Raw genomic sequence first — 24,247 nt, forward strand, 5'->3', positions numbered from 1 at the left:
ATCAGGTCTGAATAGGGTCTAAGGTTTAATAATATATCCTGAGGTGTGATTCCACAGGAGGCGTCGGATGCCCTTTTTCTTATTTTTATTTTGAAACTGAAGTTATATTGGGAGGGGGAGCTGGGTGGTTCGTGAGTTTCATTTTAATGGTTAAGTGGTCCTTGGTCTGAGACACGCTGCTTTACAGGATCCAGGCCACCGTAACTAACATTGTTGCTTCGCCTTCAGCAGAGCGCCGTGTCTTTTGGACGTCCAACGTGCCGTACAAAAACAAATATGGCGTCTTCTATGGATGTTCATGTCCGAATTTGTGGACAAGAAATCATAAAATATGACCTAGAAATCAAGGCTCTAATTCAGGTAAGAGCCAAAAAGGTGTTCTTTGTCAATTTTTTTTCTTATGTTATCAATTTTATTTTTACGGAGAGGTGTCCGTGAAGCTAAACGTTAACCGAACCTACTCGGTAAATGTGATCAGTGGGGAAAGTTGAAATTGTTTTCATTATTGTAACGATAACAACTGTTTCCTTCCGTCACTGCCAACGCTTTTATAAACTCCATATCAGTGTTGAAGCATTTGCAGATGTGAAAAGTGAGCTGTCACCAACGGGAGGAAAACATTTTAACGTCTGTCTGTTCGGGGCGTTTTTGCTGTGCGTCAATGATAAAAACATCACGGCCCACAATAAATATACCTGCATTACAGTAGAAGCAGAGACGCTGTTCTAGCTCTCAAATATAACTGTTTTAACTTATTTCTCACCATTTTGTCATTTTACAGACCATACAGGACAATAAAGACTATATTTTACATTTAATAAAATCACATGTACACAAGTACAACTCAGAAGATTGCTAATTGAATAATCGTCAGTTGTAGTCCAACTCGGTACCTCTGCATGTGAACATGAATCACCACCAGACAGTATGCATATGACTTATAACATGTATTTAATTTATTTGAATTTGATATTTTATATATGTAATGATTTAACAGGCTTAAGTTCGACGTGTACTCCCACAGTATGGTTTAACTTGGATTGTGTTTTTCAAAGAAATTCAAAATCGGATTTAGTTAGTTTTAGTCAGACAAGCATTTCTTCTTAATTTACCTACTGTATACAATGTGTCTTGATCAAGCTTATGTAATCATTAATATGCAACACTTAAGTGTATGTATTACCTGCAGGACATCAGGGTTTGCCCTGGACCTCAGTCTGCTCTCAGGGAGTTCAACTCTCAGGTCAAAGAGAAGTTCAACAAACTCAGACTCAGGATACAGGTCGGCCTCAGCCACACATGCATCCGTGTTGCACTTGATAGATTTCTTGCTTAAAATCCAAACAGTTTTATTTGATGTGTTGGTGTTGTCATCAGGATCTGGAGCAGATGGCCAGAGAGCAGGACAGAGAGACGGACAGACAGGCCATTCAGGCAGAGACGGCGAGCCAGCGAAGGCAAATGCTAAGGTGTTTTAACTCGCACACAACCACCATCTTAATTTCTTAATTTCCTCATTGAAATCATCAACATCATTAATCCCACTGAAATGCCAGGGATCAGTTCAGTGATGGAGTGGGTGAACCGACTGCTGTCTCGCTCTTAGTCAACGCATTGAAACAAACTATTGTTTTAACCTTGTTGCATGTCAATATTGTAAATGGGGGGGGCTTTTTTTTTTTCTTTAATTTTGTTTGACGCTTTTGGCAATATGTCACATTCTTGGTGTTGACCCTTTTTGAAGTTATGTATTGGTTATGATGCTACTGTGAGCTCGCAGTTGTCGGTAAGACCAAAACTGTTGATTTTACTGATTAAGTCACTGTTTTGTAATGAGCATGACATTTGACACCTACATATTTCTAAAAAACAAAATCACTTAAACTGGATTCTTTGTGTGGCAAATTTGTGGAAAATATATATATATATATATATATATATAAATTCCTTGTTAATCATGAAAAGCAAATATTCACATCAATGTTTCTTCATTTTCTAGTTATAGTGAAATAGAAAATCCACAGAATATCCACATCTAGAGTTAACAAGATTTGAAAGGCAGATAAATACAAGTAGTAGAGGAAAACATTTTTTGGCATGGGACTGTTATACAGCATGTACACAACATCAGACAAAACAGACCAGATGAGCTAAAGAAAGTTCTCAAAGTTGGTTTCTGTGTTATTGTTCCTGTGGATTCCAGTAACCAGACGGCTTGGAGAAAAGCTAACCTGGCTTGTAAACTGGCCATAGACAACATGGAGAAAGAGATGCTGCTGTGTGGAGGAGAGAACCAGACCACCAGACAGAGGTAAGTGCAATTCTGCTGACACGCTATTGTGGAGGTGAGTTTTGGAACGACAGCTTTAGTTTGGGTGTAAACAGGAAGTATAATGTTGTCATTGAGTCAGTTAGCTTTTGGGGTGGCTTACAACCAAAGCCGCACTGTCATGCCTCTGCAACAGCGACAGCCAGGGCCAACATGTTACTGCTAGTCTGCTGGATTGTAAAGTAAAACATCAACCCCTCCATCACTTGGCTTTGTGTGTATTTGTCTCAGGAAGGCGACTAAAGAGAGCCTAGTGGAAACCAGTAGCGACATCACGGAGAGTCTGATGTCCATCAGCAGGATGATGTCTGAACAGGTGAAGCAGAGCGAGGACGCCATCGGCACACTGGGTAAAACAAACAAAACAAAACTACCTTGTCCATGTGTTTGTATACGTGTGTGTGTGTGTGTGTGTGTGTGTGTGTGTGTGTGTGTGTGTGTGTGTAAACCTTTCATTTTCCCAGTGAAAATCCTTTTCACATAAAATCCTGTCTCAATCTCCAATTTTCTTCCCTCTTCAACCATTAATACCTCTCCTCCTCTTCACCTCAGCCACTTCCTCTCGGACGGTGCAGGAAACCAACGAGGAGTTTAAAAACATGACGGGAACCATCCACCTGGGGAGGAAACTGATCCTGAAGTACAACCGGCGGGAGCTGACGGACAAGCTGCTCATCTTCCTGGCTGTGGCCCTTTTCCTCGCCACCGTCCTCTACATCCTCAAGAAACGTCTCTTCCCCTTCATTTAGCCAACTGGCCCGAGTCACACGCCTGCTGACGAGAAGAGTGTTTTCCAGGTATTCTACTCAGCAGGAAGTTAGCACAAGAAAAACTAGTAGGTATAGAGTTTAATTATCAACTAAATGAGGAGTTAGAAGCTGCGTTCAGAATGAACTGCTGCACATATAAAAATGCATTTTACCTTTTTTATTTAGAAGCCTCGATTTTTAGCGTGAACTAAATACAGTATATGGGTTTACAAAATGGGTATAAAGGACTTTATAAGATCAACTTAAGTGGAAGGAGCATAGTGACTAAAACTGGAATTATGAGGTTTCATGTGACGACAGTGATGGGTTCAAAGCCTCAGCATGCTTCAAACAAACTCGGTTATACATGTTGTTTGACAGTGTCTAAAGGCAAGAGCTTCTATACCTGATGTGAATGAACGCACTTAAAGGTGGGGTGAAAAGTTTACTGTAATGACCTCCTCCTGGCTGCGTCACACTTGCTCTCTAAGAACGCTGCTGTCTAGTCTTGATGTAATGATTTGTATAGTTTGGGACGAGGCTGCACATTTTCATACAGTCTCTACTCGAAGCCATTCAGGTGACAACAGTAGAAAAGACTGTTTGTTTGAGAAGTTTCTGCCTATTTTCACACCTACACCCCCACTGACGAGATGTTGCATGAAACTGACACATTGAAGCATCCTGAGGCATTAATACTTCATCTGGTATTCAGGACTAACCAGGGTAAAGGCTATAGTGTGCAATAACCTTTGTTTACTTTTTGTCAAACTGCAATCTGTGTGTTTGGGTGGCTATTTCAAAGACATTGTTGTAAGTTATTGATGAGTTTACCCTGTGCCTTTCCTACTTCCAATCAGACGTCCAGATCAACTAAACCAGAAATGTGATTCCTTGCTCTTTCTGTGAAGGATGTCTCATGCCGAGTGAGTGAACGTGTGAATGTTAAACAAAAAGTCTTTGTTTGAATTAAGTTGAATATATTTCCAACATATTGCGGGATATGTTGTAGTGCAGCATTACCACAGATGTGCCAGTAGATGGCAGAATACTCAACATTATATCACCATTAGAGAATTTATGTGAACAATGTTAAACAGGTCATTAATGTCTTAATTAACACTCTGTTCAGTGACATCATTGTAGTTTATTTAATTTTCAATCAAAATTGCTTACAAATGTATTTTTCCATTCATTTAAATAAAAACTTACAAAATATAGCTTGAAACCTGGGGTCTGTATGAAATGTGATCGTTCATGTAGAACATCAAAAATACATATTTATTACACGTCACAACCGAAGAGTGCTTCCCTTCCTGCAGACTGCACCCTGACTGTCTACAAGATAACGGTTGATAGTGTGCCAACTACATGGTGCATAAAATAACAATGCTCATAAATACAAAAACATAACAGAATACTGACTTTCAGCCATCAGCTGCACTTGAGCTAGAGACAAATTCCCTGTAGTGTTTACTCGTGTGTCCATGCCCGTCGCTGCAGGATACAGCCACTGTGGTTTACTGTGATGAAGTGAGGTAGATAATTGGTTTTCATCCTTGTACAAAGTCAATGTAAAGAAAAATATTAATAGCACAAATGCCCAACAGATTAAATAAGTTATGTTGCATCACTTTCACCAGCAATACTACACCGAATACTCTAGTAAAACTACAACAACTACTTTTACTCATCCTACTACTATGATGGTGATAAGTGCACGATCAATGTGTACCGCGTCTGCACCTCTGTGTGGCTCGCCTGTCGCTCTATGATGCAGTAACATTGGTTCTCTCAGACTCTGCGAGACCAGATTCGGTTGCGTTGTCAATCCTATTGAGCCCACTCCTGTCGTCTGATTCGGCTACTCTGGTTGGCTGCTGCACGAGTCCCTGAGCAGTCAGAGGCCAGGGCACAGTGGGTGGTGGAGTGGTGGTATGCTGCGGAGCGTCCGATTGGCTGAGAGAGCAGGTGCTGCTGAAGCTTCTGCACAGTGCCCCCCAGTGCTGCTCGCACTGTTCCCGCAACCGCCGGCTGACCCACGACCTGACCTCGTCTCCGCACTTCAACAGGAAGTTCACCAGCTCCACGTACGGTCTGGTACGACGCACACACAAGAAAAAATTATTATTTTTTTTGTTCATGTTTGTTCCACTATTCAAAGTCAGACTAGAGGAACTGTTGGGGACAGAGGATACTGGCAGGTTCTGGATACTGAATTTTTCCTAATTTCCCTAATTTCTCAAGTCAATTGCTTTAACGTCACCATCATTAGCTTACTAGACATTTTGATGTCATAGCATGAAAAACAAGTGTTACTAATAACACTAACGACAAATACCAATGAATATCACATTTCCATCATGTTTTCTGCATTTTTATATTTTTTATTTCATTGATTTTTCATGATTTTAATGGCACCTGACTGTTTATCTTGATGAACCACCTCCTAATATTTGCATAATGATAGTGTCTAGATTAATTACCATTTTTCTTTTGCTGATTTTCCCAAACCTAGCTTGTGAGCCACAACACCAGGACCATTCTTTGAAAAAGGAAATAACAAACATGGCTCCTGGTGATTAAAAACCATTGAAATATCTGACATGAAATTTTAGTTACCCTAGTAGAGGAGTCATTAAATCAGCAGACTGATTCTGTAATGCCAGTTAACACAGCAATACCTGTGTAAACACTGATAACATTAGCCACCATAAGCTACTTGCTATGCAAAGAGTGCTGCATCATTCACTGAGGATGGTTTCGCTGACTCCTTTTTTTTTTTTTTTTTGTTGGGGTGGTGATAAAAGCTTGCTGGTTAATTGTTAATGTGTTTCTCTCTCTCTCTCACCCCGGGGGAAACATCAAGTGGAACTGGACCAGGTTGCCCATGGTGTCCATGTGGTCCCGTAGTGCCAGGCACAGCTGGTGTTTGGAGTAGCACTCTCTCTGGAGCAAGAACACCATCTCTTTTACTGCTGAGCACCGGCGGCTCACACAGCTGAAGCGCTGTCGAAGTCCCAGCGCCATGCACCGCAACGCATCCTTCACAAATGACTTGCCCTGGGAGGAGGAGGAGAGCGACAGGAGGACTCAGTGGGACATTTCTGATGGTACGTTTAGCAAAGCTGCATATTCTGAGTGTCAAATCTGGCCTGGGATGTGTTTCTGCCCATTCTTTGATCTCTACTGCATTTTTGGAATAAAATAAAACTACCTTCATCTTTTATTTGCTGTGTGCATTAGATCCATTAGACATGATTGAGTGTGTCATTCTCTGGAAAACAGTTTAGAATCAGATTATTTTTAAAAGTTTAATATAACACACGTGCTATATGTACTTTGAGGGAGTTGTTAGTTGCTGTAATAATCCCTCTACAAAGTGATTGTGACCACCAGTCAGTACGGAGAGGAGGAATGATTACAACAGTCTGTAACTCTCTCATTGCTGCTTTTATAAAGGTATGGTTAATGTGTTGGCAATCATGGGTCTGTACTAAGAGTGATACTTGATATCTGAAGGAGTTTGGAAGGTGGTATACTTTTCTTTAATCTTTCAGAGCTTCACTACAAAAACAAATCAAACAATGTTTGTCTGCTTATTACCTACAGCAATAATCTAGCATGACTTCCAAAGCCTAGGAGAACATCATGACCTAACTACATTAGTTTGTGGGGTTACAGGTTACGTAAAGACGGACAACTAGCTCATCCACTATGTGGAAGCTGGCCCTGGAAGCTGGAAGGGTAATGGGTAATGTTAGCAACGCCGTCCTGCTCGCCATTGGATTTGGGAGCTTTACACTGCTGCAACCGCAGCTGTTAGTTACTGGAGATAGAATTACATTAGCTGAACACATCTGTTGGTTCTCATCCCAGTCTTTTCTCTTGTAACATGAAAAGATACTGTTTGTATGTAGTAGTAGTAAGTGTGGTTATAATACTTGGACTAGTCAGCTCATATCTACTATTAACTCAACAATACCAGAACAGTGCTTTATTTATGTCTATTTTATCATCAGCGGATGAGGCTCATGGTGAGACTGACTTTCTGATTGACTTTCTGCCTGGGTCATGCAACTTTAGCAAAACGTCATGTACATAACCATGACCTAGATATTTATTAAATATGCATATTTAAGATGCCTTTACAGGAATGTACAGATCCCTGAACTGACATACTGGGCACAGGCCCAGGAGCCCAAGGGGTCAGGGGGGCAGCTGTATTAAGTGACTTAACATTTCTTGTTGGGAAGTCGATTCAAATAACTACAAAAAGTGCAAAATGACCAAAGAGATATTCAGAGATAAAACACCCAAAAAGACACCTCTTTAAATCTGTGGCTCTTACTCCTGTGTAGGAGGGGTAGGGACAGGCTCATTGTATCCTGATCTGTCCATGTTTACAGGGAACTAATTTTCAGCTGGAAACGTTAAAAAGTCAGGCAGAGACGGTTTTCTCAACCAGTTCATGGAGCAAACATATGCTTCATTTGCTAGCTAGCTACAGCTGATGATATCTGCTCACGACAGTTGCAATTTCAGCAAAACTGACGGCTAGAAATGAGAAGCTGCTGTCGTCTACCTCGGTTTAAAATCAATGGTGGCAAATTTATTACTCGATTATCATTTTAAACTGCACGGAAAGTTTAGTGTGAAAATGGAAAGCTTGACAGCATGACTACATCTGTTGTAGTGGCCTACTTGTTAGATGACCCACTGTGTTAACTAGTCCTTTATGAGGCTGATGAAGGCGGCGTTTGAGAGTTGGACTGCAAGACAATGAGCTAAAAAGAGAATAAAAAAGCTGAGCAGAGCTACAGTTGGATGATAATTCTCTGTGGTCATTATCCCAATAACACATACTCATGTGTTGTGAATGAACAGGTCACATCTATAGTTGGGGGTTATAGTTTGAAAGATTGTATTACAAGAAAACAAATCAAGGCAAGTGCAATATTTTCTTACAGTGAGTTATACTGTGTGGCCATTAACACACTGTAACTTAAAGCATCAGTAATGTGTGCTATGGTGACTTTAATTTGACACCTCCCAACCAATCGGAGACAAGTACTTCCTGTTGCAATTCAATGAATCTTATGATATTGTTTGTATGGTAATGTTTGTGTATGGAAGTGTCTAAGTCACTCACAGATCGTCACTGAACATCATCCACTGCCTGTTCATGCTGGAGACGCATTAGACCTGCATCACTCTCTCATGCACTTCTATTCTAGTAAAGTAGACAAGCTGTTCCCTCTCTCATTTCACTTCCCCTCTCAGATTGTTCTGTAACTAGTGCCACACATAACTATACACTGCTCCTTATATGACAAACATTCCTCACAAATGACTGTAATGACTGAAGGGATTAAATGAAATAACGACATGTATCCAAATATGTCTGATCTCAGTCTGCCCTCGGTGGCTGTTGCACACAGTTTCAGGCAGTGTTAGCAAAAGTGAGGTCTAATGGTAAACAAATTACTTCAATAAAAAAAAATTAAAGTGTTGTTCTAATTGAGTGTGTGAAATGAGGTCAGACTCTCGTGCTGTACTCACCTGTGAGTCGTAGCGCCCGGCGTTGTGCAGCAGGGTGAGACAGATGTGGTGCAGCCCTTGGATTTCACAGGAGTTGTTGTTGAAACACTGAAATGTCCCGCAGCCAACGTCCCCTGAACTCACCAGGCAACTCTGAATCTCCACTGAGAGGGACAGAAACAGAGACAGATCAGTGTTAACTTCATTAATGAGAAACCACAGTGCAGAGTGTGTGTCCCACACATGTACTACTGTGCTGTTATCTGCTGCACCTTTTCAAGGGAGTACACTACAATAACATCACATCAGGACGACCTACAGTACATCAGGTCAACAGAAAGAAAAGTTATCTGCCTCATGTAATTTAAGTAGTTGTGAGTTGAGTGTTCCTTTGTGAGGCTATCTTGTTGAGTTCAGTTTTGTTTTCAGAGAAGTTTAACCTTGCACACCGTCTTGGTTTTGGTCTGTACCGGACTAAATCCTCACATAACCATTTGAAAGCTCTGAGTCTCCTGATTTACATCTGAGCATTTCAGGATCTTGCCCATATCACTGCAACACCTGCTGACACAGAATCAGCTCAGACTTGTGGCTGAAGGGTTTTCCCACACAAAAGGCAATTATACAAAAAAAAAGACACACTGTTCAAAGGAGCGGGGTTATGATTGTAATCAAAAGCGTTGAAGAACAATAACCTTTTATTTTGGGTACATTATATTTGGGGCTGTTTGGTCACAGGTTCAGTACTTCTACTTCACAGGCTACACTGTGGTGGACAGCAGGGATGAGCTGAGTCAGTGATGGACAACAATGCTTTTACTTAAAGCAATATCTCGTTACAGTTAGACACAACACATAAATACAAATGCTGTTTTGAGAGAGAGACTTTTTTTCTGTTTGGCTGAGGACATTCTGGTCACTGGGCCGAAGCAAGCGACATGAGACTGATCACGTTTTGACGCGCGGCTTTAGTTTGTGTTGAGTTAATCTTTAACCAGCGCTCGGGACTGTTATCCTGCTGCTGTTCTCGCTGTGACGGGCCTCTCCTGACCGCTGTTGCTTCTCTTGATGTTGTGCAGCCTGCAGGTCAGCTCCGGGCCGGAGGTGCCGTCATGCACCGCCCTGCTGGTACGGAGGGAATGTGCTTGGACAGGATCGAGCCGCCGGAGCTACGCATTGAATTACAAGCCACCAACTGCGCAGGAGAGCAAACGGAGAGGTGCGACCCGGCACGGTACGGCCCGACGCACAGCCCGGTCTGTGGAACCGACAGGCTGCACGGAATGTAAACCATCCCGCGGGAGCATTATTTTAACGATGCAATGGGGGGGGACCCAAATATACACAAGTACACAAATGGGGTCACCTCACTTTCCTGCAGACACTATGCAACTGTCACTATTAATATATTAATTATCAGTATTATAGCCTAATGACATGGCAGCCCATGTGTTACCATCAAGGCTACTGAACATTTATAATTCAGGTGTTCTCCAGTGAGATCCAGACGCGGCAGGTAGAGGAAGCACTGAATTATTTTTCTGTTGTCGGCTGCAAAATAGACATAATCCTGTGCCTGTCCATAAACAAACTGTAAACTTTTCAGTGCCTACAAGCACTTTTAGATACACGCTGAGAGATCTTCCTGCAGAGACAGCTCTGTGGGGACCTGTGCTGCGAGTCGGGCTACCGTGCACTTGCTTTGAACTCAGTATTTTCTAATAATGAAAGAAGTAAACGACCAAAGATTAATACTTCTGGAGAGCATCCATATGCGAGCATCAGAGGCGCAGCTCGGGTCCCAACTCACCTGTGCTCTGCAGAGAGAGGCGTCTTTTGGCCTGGCTCGCTTGTTTCTCCTGGGCATCATGCGGATCCACGGTCAGCACCTGTTGACAGGCCACGAGCAGGAAAAACACAAAAACCAAAGCGGACAAGTTGACCGGCATGTCTGACACTAACTGAAGCTCAGTGTTTTCTGTCTGGTTTGCGGGCTGTAGCAGCAGTAGCAGCAGCAGCAGCAGCAGGAGTGTAGCCTTGCAGAGGGGTTTCCACTACACAGCATGACCGCGGCATGAAGGGCTGATATATATATAAAGCTGAACGGGAGTTGCGCGTCCACGACGATCTGAGTGAAGGGAGCTTGTGTCTCCACCAATCACGGCGCAGCTTCGTGAGCGCGCAGCAGACTGGAGCTAAAAGTTTATCATTGATGAGAGGAAGAGAGGAGCGACAATAGCAGAATGGATTTGATGTGCCTGAACAAACTGGCTTGACTGATGACTGGGCTCCGGTCTGGTTTCGTTTTCCTATTTCATTATTAATCCAATAACTGAATGATGAATGGAGGAGAGAAACGGGGACAGGCAGGAGGAGTGAGGTTCATGCTGGGAGAGAATTGGCCATAAAATAAATCCCACATTCATAAACTCCCCAAAAAGTAAAAAAAAGTTCTTATAAGGTCTTCCTGTTCCTCCGGAGTCTGCGGGGGTAAGTGAAGGTCAGCCACTCAAGACATCCACACTCAATTAACCCGCCAGCCAGCCGTGTGTGTGTGTGTGTGTGTGCGGGTGTGTGTGCGGGTGTGTGTGTGTGTTTGAGGGTTAGCAGCTGCCTTCTTGGCAGGGAGACGTGCAGTGAGGAACGTATCAGAAGCACCCAGACTGAAAGAGAGAGCAGGAGTATGAGAAGAGGGTCAGGTTTTTCAAATTATTAGAGTGCTGCATTCCTGTAAACTTACTTTTGTTCACATTATGTCTGTCTAATATACTTTCTGCACTGCAGTGCACCTATAGTAGCCATAGTTACACAAAAATATTCAACTTTCTCGCAAGGCTTCATTTATAAAGGGTTTAAACTTGGGACTGGTTGATAATAATATTGTTGGGTTTGTGTAAATAATATAAAGAGAAGGTCTAGATCTGTTCTATTTGGAAAGTGCCTTGAGATAACTTCTGTTGTGAATTGGCAACATGCAAATAAAAATTGACTGACTTGACTTAATAAATCACTTACTAGTGCTTTATAAATTAGTTAAAAGTTAACTGGAAAAATGTTGGGCTGCCTGGTTGTGTAAAATCTTTATTCACTTATTTCTAGAGTCAATGCACAGCAGTTCTTTGAGCTACATGCTAACAATGACAATGCTGATGTTTAGTGTGTTTAGTCAACCATGTTCACCAACTTAGTTTCACGTTACCCTGCCAATGTCGGCATTGGCTGATGGGAATATTTTTGCAGGCGTTTAGATCAATTTAATTTTTAACCTGATGATGCTACTAGATGAAATGTTATGGGTATTGCCACAATTATTACAATTCATCCTCTGGGCACCATGAATGTGTGAGCTAAATTTCATGGCAATCTGGCCAAAGGTTGTTGAGACATTTTGCTCAAAACCACAACACGTCAACCTCAAGGTGGTGCTAGAGGAAGAAGTCGGAAGATGACCAAAGTCATTAGGATCCATCCTCTGAGGACCATGTAACAGTCTAACAGGCCGAAATGTTGAGATATTTCAGTCCGGACCACAGTGGTGGAGTGACTGAGATGGACCCTATAGAGAGAATAAGACTGAGACAAACCAAAATCCATTTAACACCTTATTAACAGTTTATAACTGCAGACTTCAAGTCTTTATTAATGACTTATTAAGATTTGTAACTACAAAAGTGAGAAACCCATGAGCCCTTGATTGATTATCAACATTTATAATGATGGATAAACACTTTCTAACTGCTCTGTAAAGCTCTATAATAAAACCATCACTTACACCTTATAATCCCTCTAACCCTTCAAAGTATATTTCCACTGCACATGCCTACTTCAGATTTTCACCTGTTTTCATTTTACAAAAAGTGCACACATAAATTTGTCTTTATATACATGTGAGGACCTTCACTGACATAATGCATTGCTTGTAGCATCTACTCCAAACTATAACTAAACACCTAAGCTCAACCCTTACCCGAACCCCAACATAAACCTAATTCTGACCTCAACCTTAAAACCAATCAATCTTTTGAAGTAGTGCGGACTGGCAGAAATGTCCTCACTGTGATGGTTGAATTGAAACTGGTCCTCACAAAGACAGAAATAAAAGTCTGCACACACTCAAACAGGGAGACTTTTTGGTAAATACTCTCTCATGTCAAAATGTTTATAAATGGTGATGTTTTTTTTTCTATTTTCTGCTTTTTCAATGCTTAATATTTATTTCTGATGGTTTAATTTTACCTCAGATATATTATGAGGCTGTTTCTGTCTCGGTATTTTGTCACTATAGCTCCCAATGTTTGTCTGTTCCCTAAATGCAACTTGAAGTTGAGTTACGCTTTGTCTTCTTCACGATGCGTTCAGATCTTGCAGCATAGTTGTTGTTTGTATGTTTTGATTCATAACGGCAATGACCTCTGGCCCCTGACATCCATGGAAGGACAGGTCAGTCATGTGACACTATGACATCATCATCTTCATGTGAGCCAAACAAATACCTCATACCTCTCCCTCCTCTGTCTCCTTAGGTTTATCTACCCTGCATCCAAGAGGCCTTCAGTGAACATGGGTGAGAACAAAGTGTGTGTATGTTGCAGTGGGAGGTCAAGGTAGAAAAGACGGGGTGTGTTTATGTGTGTGTGTCCGTACAGGGGCCCAGTTGGGGAAGACACACTCTTACAGGGGCTAATGTTTGAATGTTTGGACGTCGGTTGGAGGACTTTTTTTTTTTTTTTCGCAACCTTTCCCACTCATTCTGTCTCATCTTGCTTCAAAACAACATCCCACAGCTTCCCTCGCACAACCCGATGACCACCCACACATTGACCCTTCACCCCGACACAGAACATACACACAAACACAGACTCACATGCCCAAAATGGCACACTAATGCACATAGACACTACTGTGCAAACAGCACACATGCAGGACCCTCTTGTCTCTTACATGATCATGTTGTAAACAACACTCTACATGTCTGCCTCTGTATGTGTGTGTGTGCATATAGATCAAATTCACAAGTATCTGCTTTGTGAGAATTGATCTGAGGAGGAAGCATTGCCATAACCTTTGGGTTTAATAACTCTTTTGCTCTCATGTGTTCTTCTCACTACAGTTCATATGGCAAGATGCAAAACTTGGAACAACTTCAAGGACGATGTTGCTGGTCTTAATAAGTGTCTGTTCATGCACATCAAAGGCAGATTTGCTACATTTTCATGTGCTGAGGTTTGGACAAGTTTACCTCCAGTGTAATTTCATTTGTGTGAAGAAATGCTTGTGATAACCTCAACAGCATCATTATTTCTTCAGTAAAAAGTAGTTCGAGTGAAAACAGGTTGAGGTGAGGTCTACAGATCATTCTTTTTCCAGGACTTTATTTTTTTAAAGACCAGCTGCCGCTGAGTTTCTCAAACACATTTTTGATGCTTTGAGCAACACCAGGTGTAATTAAGAACATGGGCAGATGTCATGTCCCAGGTATCATGGTTATAAAGCACTGTATTAATTGATTTCTTATTAGACATTTTTTTTTCAAGAAACTATTGCATATTTAATCTTTAAATGGACAGATTATTTATATCATTAATTTATTAAAAAAATGAATTAATATACTCTTCCATCAATTCAATTTGTTCTGTGCATCTGATACAACACTCTCCACCATCTTCATAGGGAGATAACTAGGATTTCACACCCACACACACAGACAGACAGATGAACAAAGAGCATTATATTTACAGACACACACTCTGACACACATACTTGTGTTAAAGTATGGCTCAGTCTTCGGCCAAAAACAAGTAGTTAAATCGATATAGTTACGCAACATGTGATGACGCACACACAGATACTCAAACCTGACTGAGGTTTAAGTCTGGATTTATGGAGGCTCTGAGAGTGACAGAGAGGGACTACTTACAGCTTAAGTCTATTACTTTTACCTGTTGACATGATGCACATATAAATATTTTAAGGCTATTTTAAAAACACCATTACGCACGTCTCTGCAGGGTTGGTGGTATATTTTACAACACAGGATCAACGCAGCTAGTTGGAGTGCACTTCCAACTTCTCTAATATGCAGATAGGGAATGTATATGAGTGGCAGTAACAGCAAAACCAATTCAGATGATGGATTTAAGAGGTTTGTCTCTAAAATGTCAACCTTGAAACTTTTTTTTTTTGGTGGATTCAGCATACAATACCTACATACGAGAACAACTACCCCACCTGGTGGTACTGGTCTCTCCTCTTTTTTCACTGCAGCAAACACACAAACCTTCTGCCGACACTCAGAGGAAATGATCTTTTCACAGACTTACCCGTTATCTTACATACAGTCCATCACAGTATCTTTACTGAAAACGCCTAAAGGAGTACAATAAGAAAAAAAAAAAAGACAGAGAGGAACATGTTGACAACCGTGTTTAGTAAAGAAGATGGGAAGCATAATCAATACTACATACTCAATACATACACAAAAAGGAAACCTGACATGGTGTGATGAAAAATTAAGACCTTTAAATACAGAACAAAATATATTTACATACCGACGTCACTCATCAGTCTGAATCAGAGTAGACAGAGTTTGAAAGTTTAGATTGTAGTTATTCAACATGTTATTAGTGGAAAAGGTCTGAATATGTCTACATGTTCACAAACACCCTGAGTGAAAAACAACACACAGCACTCCAAAATAAAAATCTTGTTCAATATTCGATTTAAAAAAAAAAAAAAAAGGCCAGTGACAAAAAGATTCAAAAGTAATAATCCAGGTTTGTGCCATGCAGTGCAGTAACAGTGCAACTTCTCCAGCTGTATCCTCGTGCAGCACAGACGGGCAATGAAACAACATCTGATGCTGAACATTTTGAATGCAGTTACACTCCTGACTTTAGTCCCTTTAATGAGGCATAGCAGGAAACACCCTCCTCCTCTCGTGTGATGGCGCACCTTTCAAAAATGCTAACATAGCCATACAACATTGTGTGTAGACCAGCATGTGTACCTGCAGCAGGAGAGAACATACAGATTTCTCTACTGTATTTCTAAACCTTCTTGATCTTTGACTGTACTTCAGTTTTTAAACAGACCTCATGGGGTTTTGGGGCCAGAGGCAGAGGGGGCCTCCTGAAGTTCTGTCTGTTCAGATGGTGCAGAGTTAGAACTTAAGGCGCTTTCCTCCCTCCTGTCCCCTGACAGGAAGTCATGGATGGCAGTTTCTATGTGCGGCCGGAAAGTGTGGTTCATTTTGGGGTCCACAACCTGTGTGATGATCCTGTCCACACCGGACTCCAACATGCCCGACCTAAAAAACATGACACAAACAGGAGTTACACCTAACAACAACAACAACAACAACAAAAAACAAGTGGGTGCTGAAGAAATAGGAGTGAAAAAAGTACTGTTATTTGGATTAAGAATTACTCATGAAAAACTTAGTTAGATATGGTCCCCATTAAAAGAAGTCAAACTCCATCGACTTTACAAGTGAGAAATAGTACTCAGTGGAGAGTAAAACATAACCTGTGAAAAGAGTTGTACAGCTAGAGATGGGACAGATTCCCACATGTAAGCATTCATGTCATCATGACAGTTGTATGGTAGAAAAGTTGCTTGTGCGAAAATTAAAACCACAGTGAATTGACAATATTGCACTACATTTAATTTGTGTTGAATAACCATGAATGACAGATTATGACAAACCAGGAATTTGTTTTTACTTCCTTACTAATGGGGTCCATATCAGATGTATTGGAGCTTGCTGAAAAATATGGCTTTCCCAGTCGTAAGTACAACCAAGTCAGAAACTGGTCAACTACAAAATGACTGGGAATAATAGGAACCAGGATTTATAGTGTGGGTACATGGGTTTTGACTAGACCTGCAACAATTAGTCAAATCATCATGTAGTCATTCGAAAGAAAATTAAATCTGTTACTATTTTGAAAGCAAGTTAATCATTTAGGTTTTTTTTTTTACCCCAATCAAAACACCAGTAAGACTATTATAATTAGAATCAAAACAATCATTAATCGCAGCCCTACTTCTACCATCTTTCTCTTCAATCTGTCTCTTTGGAGTCCTCACATTTTATAAATGTGCAATATTAAACATCTGGAGAGCCGCTTTCATAGAACAATGTGGCACACTGACTGGATTTCAATTTCATATATCATGGCAAAGGCGTGCTATGAAATCATGAACTGCAGACTACTTTATGACTAACAATATAAAACATATATGCCTATCCAGAAGCAAGTTCTTTATAGCACAGTACGTTTTACCTTGTTAATCCTTTACACTGCAAACAGGACGGGTAGTACAGTCAAAGACAGAAAGTAACACTCACTGAACAACACTTTGCCTCAGTCCATTCCTCATCTGGTTCTTGTTGATAGACGGGTTCCAGTCTTGTGTGCTCAGGTGCGACGTGACATAGTTGTCTACTTTCTGTCGCAGGTTTTGATAGGCAGGCTGGCAGAGATGACAGTGACAGAAATGTAAGCTTCTGCAGTCGGTATGAAAAAGTTTGGCAACCACTGGGCAATTTACACAAATTTCCTTTGGAAGTAACTGTGCAATAAAATTTGAAAGGCTCTTTTTAAATGTGTTTTCTGCAGGAGTTGATCTACTTCTTTTCACTCCAAAAACCAAACATAATACAACTACTACTATACTACACTAATACTGCAGTAATAGGACGCAATAGCAAAACATACTGCAGCTTATATGGAGGGTATATTGTAGCACAGCTAAATGTATTTCAGTTAAATTAACAACGGGTTAACGCCGACCAGAAGCTATGTCAACACTGTCTAGCGTTAGCTTGGACTCTGGCTAAAGTTAGCTGCCTACCTTCGTATCAACGTCGGCCAGGCAGTCCCGACGGAACTCGTCAAAAAGCCCCCGGTTCTTCAGATGCTCCACAATCATAGCAATTAGCTGAGGGTCTCCCGGAGGAAGGTTGGCCGGTCCCACGTTAACGTTACCTGTACCCTCCGCCATGCCAAACCGAAGATCTGCTACTTAACAATTATTGCAACATTGAAAGCTAGGTTAGCTAGCGAAGGTGTCGGCGCTTACAAGAAATGCGGTCGATTCGTTCTCTCGCTGACAAACTGCGGGCGGAGTGATCGTTCGTTTTGGCTCTCCTGTCCGCCACTAGTTGTAAAACGGTAGAAGCTGTATTACAAATCGAGTGCTCCATTTCCAAATGTCACACATGCGCACTCTGGATCTGACATCGGAAGTACTTTATTCAACTGTCGTCGCGGACTGGGGGTTAATGTTAGCAGGCAGTGAAATAACGCTAGATTCAAAGTATAAACTAATTTTAAAAAGCTACATCCTCAAAACAAAGAAAGTGCTCTGTTCCTAGCTCTTTAGACGGGGGGAATCTGTTCCCTTAACCTTCGCAGATTTTGGTTGGCCAGGACTATCCGTGTACAAGGTAACGCTAACTAGCTATGTTGGACAGTAGCATATGTGTTTATTATCCTGCTTTGGCCACAGCCAGGCGTCATTGTTGAACCACACTGCCTTTATTTCAGTTGTGTTGTCCATTAGAGGTTTTTGAGTTAACTTATTATCGCAGAGAAAAGACGGACCCATGTTGAGCTTCTGTTTTCTATTCTGACTTTTGTTGATAGTAAGTCATTCTAAATATAATGTGAGACTTTGACAGCTTCATATGGCAACAGCTTCTGAAATATTAAACAAGAAATGGTAAAGTAGGATATTAAATCAAAATGACTCAGGTTCATAATATAACTGCTTTGTGCATGCTTTAATGTCATGGCGAGCTGACCTGGCTAATTACACATTTAACATTCTTATTGCAGATGAGTGGTGACTCAAAAGCCAACAAGGAGTTTATGGAGCAGTTGCGGATGCAGGAGCTCTACGGTCAGAGAAATGAGGATGGCTCTGACCCCTACACCTACACTGATCCAGAGGACGGGACTGTTTATGACTGGGACCATGAAAAGAAAGCCTGGTTCCCTAAAGTATGAACCTTTCTTTGCCTCTCAGTTTTTTTTTTTGTTTGTTTTTTTACATAATTTTTCCTTAAAGTCTCTAAATCTCTTTCAAGTCTATGGACAAATGTTATATGTATTTATTTCTGTTGAGCAGCATTTGCTTGAGATGTATCCTAATTTCATGTGTGAGCTGTAATCCAGTGCATTAACTTGGAATGCAAAAACTGTCCGGACACAGTTTCTGTGTTAATGTTAAGTAGGTTTGCATTGTTTTCATAGATAACAGAGGACTTCATCGCAGCCTACCAGGCCAACTATGGCTTCACTCAGGAGGGAGATCCAGATGCCAACAATGCAGCAGTGAGCACCACCGACCCAGGAGCCCCCAAACCAGACAGCAAGTCTTCAGAAAAGCAGAAACCAGCAGATGCCATCCAGAAGCCGAACAAAGACCAGCAGGAGACCCTAGTTAAAGAAGCCAAGCAGAAAGGGGAGAAGAGGAAAGCAGAGCAAGGTAACACAACATCCATAACCAGTGAGGAGAGGGAAAACCAGTGCAGTACAAGTAGAATTCTTGTTTTGTTTTGTTTTTTACACTCATTGGTGTAAAATCCGACCTTCCTTTCTGTCCAAAAATAGTGATTATGTTTGTTTACAGTTTAGATGTATATGTACAATTTCTGAGTTTAACTTTGTATAAAATGCATCCTTTGATAAAGGCCTTTTCCCCTTTTTTGTCCATGTAGGATGGTTTGATATTGATGACACCAAAAACACAAACGTCTATGTGTCAGGTTGGTATCACTAACATTTTTTTCTCATTGTCAAGGAGACAGCTGTCCAGTGAGTAGCTGACTCTGACTCTTATTATTTTTCTCCTGGTCTCCTTTCCTCAGGTCTGCCCCTTGATATCAGCACTGAAGAGTTTGTTGAATTGATGTCCAAGTGTGGCATCGTGATGCGGGACCCCATCACCGAGGAGTACAAGGTTAAACTCTACAAGGACAAATACGGAAATCTGAAGGGAGATGGCCTCTGCTGCTATCTCAAGGTCAGTTTATCCTTATGCTTGATTAATACTTTAAAAGTGTTCTCATTCTCAAAGAAATAAAGAAATAATAATTGTGGAAACTTATCCTAGAGAGCAGAAGAAGACCTCCAAAACAAGATGACAGACACACAGCTGAAATATTATTTTCTTTTTTATATTATTTTCTGCAGAAGGAGTCTGTGGCACTGGCTATGCGCCTGATTGACGAGTCAGAAGTCAGAGGTTACAGACTCCATGTGGAAGCAGCACGGTTTGAGCTAAAGGGCCAGTATGACGCGAGTAAGAAGAAGAAGAAGAGCAAAGATTATAAGAAGAAGATGCAGCAGCAACAGAAGTAAAACATCTATTTCCTGTTCTTTTTATTTATTATATCCCACTCTGCATGCAGGGATACACTCCACTTCCCACAATGCTGACGTGGATTAAGAATAGACTCGTGACTGAGCATTTTTATCTTTTACCTCTGTGTCTTTATCTTTGTAGACAGTTGGACTGGAGGCCAGAGAAGCAAGGAGACGCGAGGAAGAGGCATGAAAAAGTAGTCATCATCAGAAACATGTTTCATCCCAGTGACTTTGAGGTGTGAAGAGCAACACACATGAACATACACACTCACTCTCTCTCTCACACACACACACACACACACACACACACACACACACACACACTGTCCATTGTGAGTATTAATCTCTGTGCTCTCTGTGTTGCCTTTTTCCAGGAAGACCCACTGGTGTTGAATGAGTATCGTGAAGATCTGCGGACAGAGTGTGAGAAGTTCGGTGAGGTTAAGAAGGTCATCCTCTTTGATGTGAGTTTAACATCATTACTGCTTTTTTTCAAAGTCACAGCAGAATGAATCTGAATATTCCATCAGTGGCATCAATAAAGAGCTGGTTTGTGGTTGTGTTTGTGCTGCAGAGACACCCAGACGGCGTGGCATCAGTCGCATTCAAGGAGCCCGAGCAAGCCGATGCATGCATCTCGTCATTCAATGGTCGCTGGTTTGGAGGAAGGCAGCTGTCTGCTCTGCTTTGGGATGGAACGACAGACTATCAGGTACACCAACTGCAAAATATCTTAAAATATTTTTAGATTTTTGGAGAACTGGGGATGCGCAGCCAAGCTAATAAAGAAAGCAGAGTGATGTTGACCACAACTTGTAGGAGAGAGATTGTATATGGTCACTATATGAGGCTGCTTGTAGCTCAAGCCTCTTGCTTTGCATTATTTCCAACCCTTCATGTATGTACATAAACACTGAGATGTGTCTGTTAATGGGGCCTCAGCAGATTTTACACATGAAGATCAGTGTCCTGATCGTGAGGAGTAATACTCAGCCTGTGGAAACATGTAAAATTTGTTCTGTGGCTCAGGAGCAACTCTTACAAGTCTGAGAAAATGTGATCGGGGTTTTCCTGGTGTTCAGGAGCTGGAGAACTCTACTTCTGGTCAGAAATGATGTTAATTCTGTCCGTGCAGGTGGAAGAGACGGCACGGGAGCGAGAGGAACGACTGAAGGGTTGGTCTACTTTCCTGGAGGCAGGCGAACAAGGCCAGAAGAGCAACACTGCCACCAAACCAGCAGAGACGGGCGCCGCTGCAGAACCGGCAGAGGCCTCCAACACCACGGAGCCAGAACAGCACCCTGAAACAGAACCACAATCTTCACAGCAACAGGAGCAGGATTTGGACTCTACAGACAGCAGCCTGGCAGGAAGTGATGAGGAGGAGGCCTAGACACTTATATGCACATCTTTGGTCCCCATGGCAACCAATTAGGACAATCGTGCTTGAAGGTGAACTGCTGCAAGGCTCTGTGTTGATCGGTGGAGGAGGAATTTGAGCTGTTTTGTTATGTAGAAAAATAAAATCCTGATTTTGTCTAATCTATTTTCATCATTTAGGTTCAGCTTCACTTCTCATTACATTTATTTTTTAATACAGGTAATTTGCTCTGATTTGTTCTTTACTTCTTGGAGCATAATATTGTAGTAATAATCTCATTTCTATTTTTGCAATCAGGCTTTTCAGTTTTTTTAATTTTCCTTTTCAAGCACTTGAACACATCACAGAAAACTCCTGAAACAAAGGTCATCAAAAAAAGTGCTCATTGTAAAATGTTGTCCATGTCTGGATGCATCTGTACAAACACCCAGAATCACCCACCTTAATCATACAAGTAATCAGCAACACTGTTTACAATCACAGTGGCAGAGATAACGGAGCTGTTTTTAAAACATGCCCAGCTCCATTTTAGTGTTCAGTTAATGAGTCAGTTTGTCAATCGACAGAAAATCAACTGTTTTGAAAATCAAATAATAGTTTTTTTCATTGTTTTTAAGCAAAAATACCAAATATTTGCAGGTTCCAGCTTTTTAAATGTGAAGATTTGATGCTTTTTCTGTCATATATGATAGTAAACTGATTATCTTTAGTATGTAGTTTTATATTTTCTTTGATTTTACAGACATGATGATTAATTGAAAAAATAATTGGCAGATCAAATGTTAACTTCAGCCCTAGTGTCTAGTGCCTGGATCTCTGAGGGGGTGACCAGTATCATCTGTTAAGGGACCCAGACATACTAGTTTCAAATACTTTTTTTTTTTGGAATGTGCTAACGTAAACTGAAAAAAAATTAAAAATAAGAGCAGTGACGTGTTGACGTTTGGATTTGTAGGGAGAAACTTTAATATTTCATATAATGTTTAAAAAAAAAAAAAACTTGAAATGGTTATAATATGTAAGTGTAGTTGTACTTGTTGTATTTTTTATGTTTCCAGTAGAAATCATACATGTCACATGTCATGACACATGAGGAAGCCAACACTGGGTTCTCATGATGTCGTCACATTCTGAACCCAGTTATGATGTCATACAGAACTGAAGTTCTCTTGCCTTTCAATAACATTTATTCAGCATCAAAGGCAAGAGACCTTCAGTTCACACCTGACCCCTGACAGAGACGCATCTCTTCGTGGATACAGTGACAGAACGACATCAAGTACGACATTTCAACCACTAGTTACGTTATTTGAACTTCTACTACACACACTCTGACAATCCCTTGTGGATTCAAAGAAGGAAAACCAGGAGCTTGCTGCAGAAGACGCTGCTCTTATGGAACAGCTCGCAAGCATGCAAAACAACTGGAGGAAGCGGGCAGATTACACGGTGTCAACCCTCTACAGGGCTATAAACAAACTGGACAACCTGGAAAATGACTATAAGTCTGCAAAAGCCTCGGAGAAAGAGTTTAACACTAAGGAAAAGGAGCTGGAGCAAAGACTGAAAGAAAAGGAGGAGGAAGTCCGCTCCCTTAAAGAAGAGCTGTTCTCGTGCCAACTTGAGACAGAGAGGACCAGAAAACAGCTAACCGCAATGTGCAACCAGGTCACAGCGATGGAAAACTCCCTGCCGAAAACCATCTCACAGCTCAATGCGGCGTGGCGGAGCCAGATGACTGCCAAGGAGAAGAAGGCAGTCGCTGAGCTTCAAGCGCTGCAGAAGAGCTGTGATGAAAAGGTGGCGCGCATCATTCAGGACAAGAACCAAGTGATCACCAGTGCCACAAATGAAAACATAGCACTGGCAAAGAAAAGCCTTGAGAACTTGGTTAATGTGAAGAACCTGGAATCTGAGCTGCACCAGAGAAAGACTGACTGGAGGTCAAAGGTCAGAACTCTAGAGGAGAAACTCCGATGCCAGGAGGAAGAGAAGGAGGAGCTGCAGAAATATAATGCAGACGTGCAAGAGAAGTGGCTTGCAAAGGAGGAAACCTGGATCCAAAAGATCAGCAGGATGGAGGAGGACATCCAGCGCCTGACCCAGAAAAACACTGAGCTGGAGGTACGTCACATCAGCTGATCATTTTCATTTGAATAATAACATGTTGGATTGTAAGTTGTTGTTTTTTCTTTTCAAATTGAGCCTTTGGAACAGAAAATACTGAAAGATTCTGTCTTTGTCTTTTCAGGAACTCACAAGCAAAACTGACAAGGAGGATGGAGAGATGGAAAAGGAGGAAGAGAAGGAAAACAAGGCAACAAAGAGGCTGAAGAAGGAGAGGAAGGAGCAGGAGAAGAAAGACAAGGAGGAGAAAGAGAGGAAGGAGCAGGAGAAGAAAGAAAAGGAGGAGAGAGAGAAGGAGAGGAGAGAGATGAAAGAGAGGAAGGAGCAGGAGAAGAAAGACAAGGAGGAGAGAGAGAAGAAGGAGAGGAAAGAGAGGAAGGAGCGGGAGAAGAAAGACAAGGAGGAGAGAGAGAAGGAGAGGAGAGAGATGAAGGAGAGGAAGGAGCAGGAGAAGAAAGAAAAGGAGGAGAGAGACAAGAAGGAGAGGAGAGAGAGGAAGGAGCAGGAAAAGAAAGACAAGGAGGAGAGAGAGAGAAGAAGGAGAGGAGAGAGATGAAGGAGAGGAAGGAGCAGGAGAAGTAAGACAAAGAGGAGAGAAAGAGAAGGAGAGGAGAGAGATGAAGGAGCAGGATAAGAAAGACAAGGAGAGAGAGGAGAAGGAGAAAGAAAAGGGTTAGCTCACCCCCCCAACGCAACCCCCTTCCAAACCCCCACACCCCTTCCCTCCCCCACTCCTCTATCCCTC

The 24,247-nt window shown here is 41.6% G+C and overlaps 4 protein-coding genes across 4 annotated transcripts; 3 read left to right on the forward strand and 1 right to left on the reverse strand.

Annotated features, from left to right (window-relative positions):
• Positions 1–219: 219 nt before the first annotated feature.
• bnip1b (BCL2 interacting protein 1b) lies at positions 220–4,306 on the forward strand. Its single transcript, XM_023397044.2, has 6 exons — positions 220–360; positions 1,190–1,282; positions 1,378–1,469; positions 2,204–2,311; positions 2,561–2,679; positions 2,882–4,306. The coding sequence occupies exons 1-6, from the start codon at positions 277–279 to the stop codon at positions 3,076–3,078; spliced, it is 693 nt and encodes a 230-aa protein (XP_023252812.1). The 5' UTR covers positions 220–276; the 3' UTR covers positions 3,079–4,306.
• On the reverse strand, positions 4,206–17,708 carry LOC111647470 (uncharacterized). The gene is made up of 7 exons (XM_023397076.2): positions 17,476–17,708; positions 16,970–17,094; positions 15,715–15,925; positions 10,430–10,673; positions 8,641–8,783; positions 5,930–6,141; positions 4,206–5,175 (listed from the first exon to the last, which is right to left on the reverse strand). The coding sequence occupies exons 1-7, from the start codon at positions 17,623–17,625 to the stop codon at positions 4,848–4,850; spliced, it is 1,413 nt and encodes a 470-aa protein (XP_023252844.1). The 5' UTR covers positions 17,626–17,708; the 3' UTR covers positions 4,206–4,847.
• A 14-nt stretch (positions 17,709–17,722) lies between these two features.
• Positions 17,723–21,536, forward strand: htatsf1 (HIV-1 Tat specific factor 1). The gene is made up of 10 exons (XM_023397043.2): positions 17,723–18,070; positions 18,462–18,626; positions 18,879–19,113; positions 19,346–19,393; positions 19,496–19,650; positions 19,821–19,984; positions 20,134–20,230; positions 20,369–20,458; positions 20,569–20,706; positions 21,130–21,536. The coding sequence occupies exons 2-10, from the start codon at positions 18,462–18,464 to the stop codon at positions 21,385–21,387; spliced, it is 1,350 nt and encodes a 449-aa protein (XP_023252811.1). The 5' UTR covers positions 17,723–18,070; the 3' UTR covers positions 21,388–21,536.
• An 895-nt stretch (positions 21,537–22,431) lies between these two features.
• On the forward strand, positions 22,432–24,207 carry LOC147817209 (uncharacterized). The gene is made up of 2 exons (XM_087171383.1): positions 22,432–23,499; positions 23,627–24,207. The coding sequence occupies exons 1-2, from the start codon at positions 22,771–22,773 to the stop codon at positions 24,056–24,058; spliced, it is 1,161 nt and encodes a 386-aa protein (XP_087027509.1). The 5' UTR covers positions 22,432–22,770; the 3' UTR covers positions 24,059–24,207.
• Positions 24,208–24,247: the final 40 nt, after the last annotated feature.

The sequence above is a fragment of the Seriola lalandi genome, unplaced genomic scaffold (genome assembly GCF_002814215.2).
Source record: "Seriola lalandi dorsalis isolate HSWRI2012SDOR001 ecotype SW California unplaced genomic scaffold, Sedor1 jcf7180002054995, whole genome shotgun sequence".
NCBI lineage: Eukaryota > Metazoa > Chordata > Actinopteri > Carangiformes > Carangidae > Seriola > Seriola lalandi.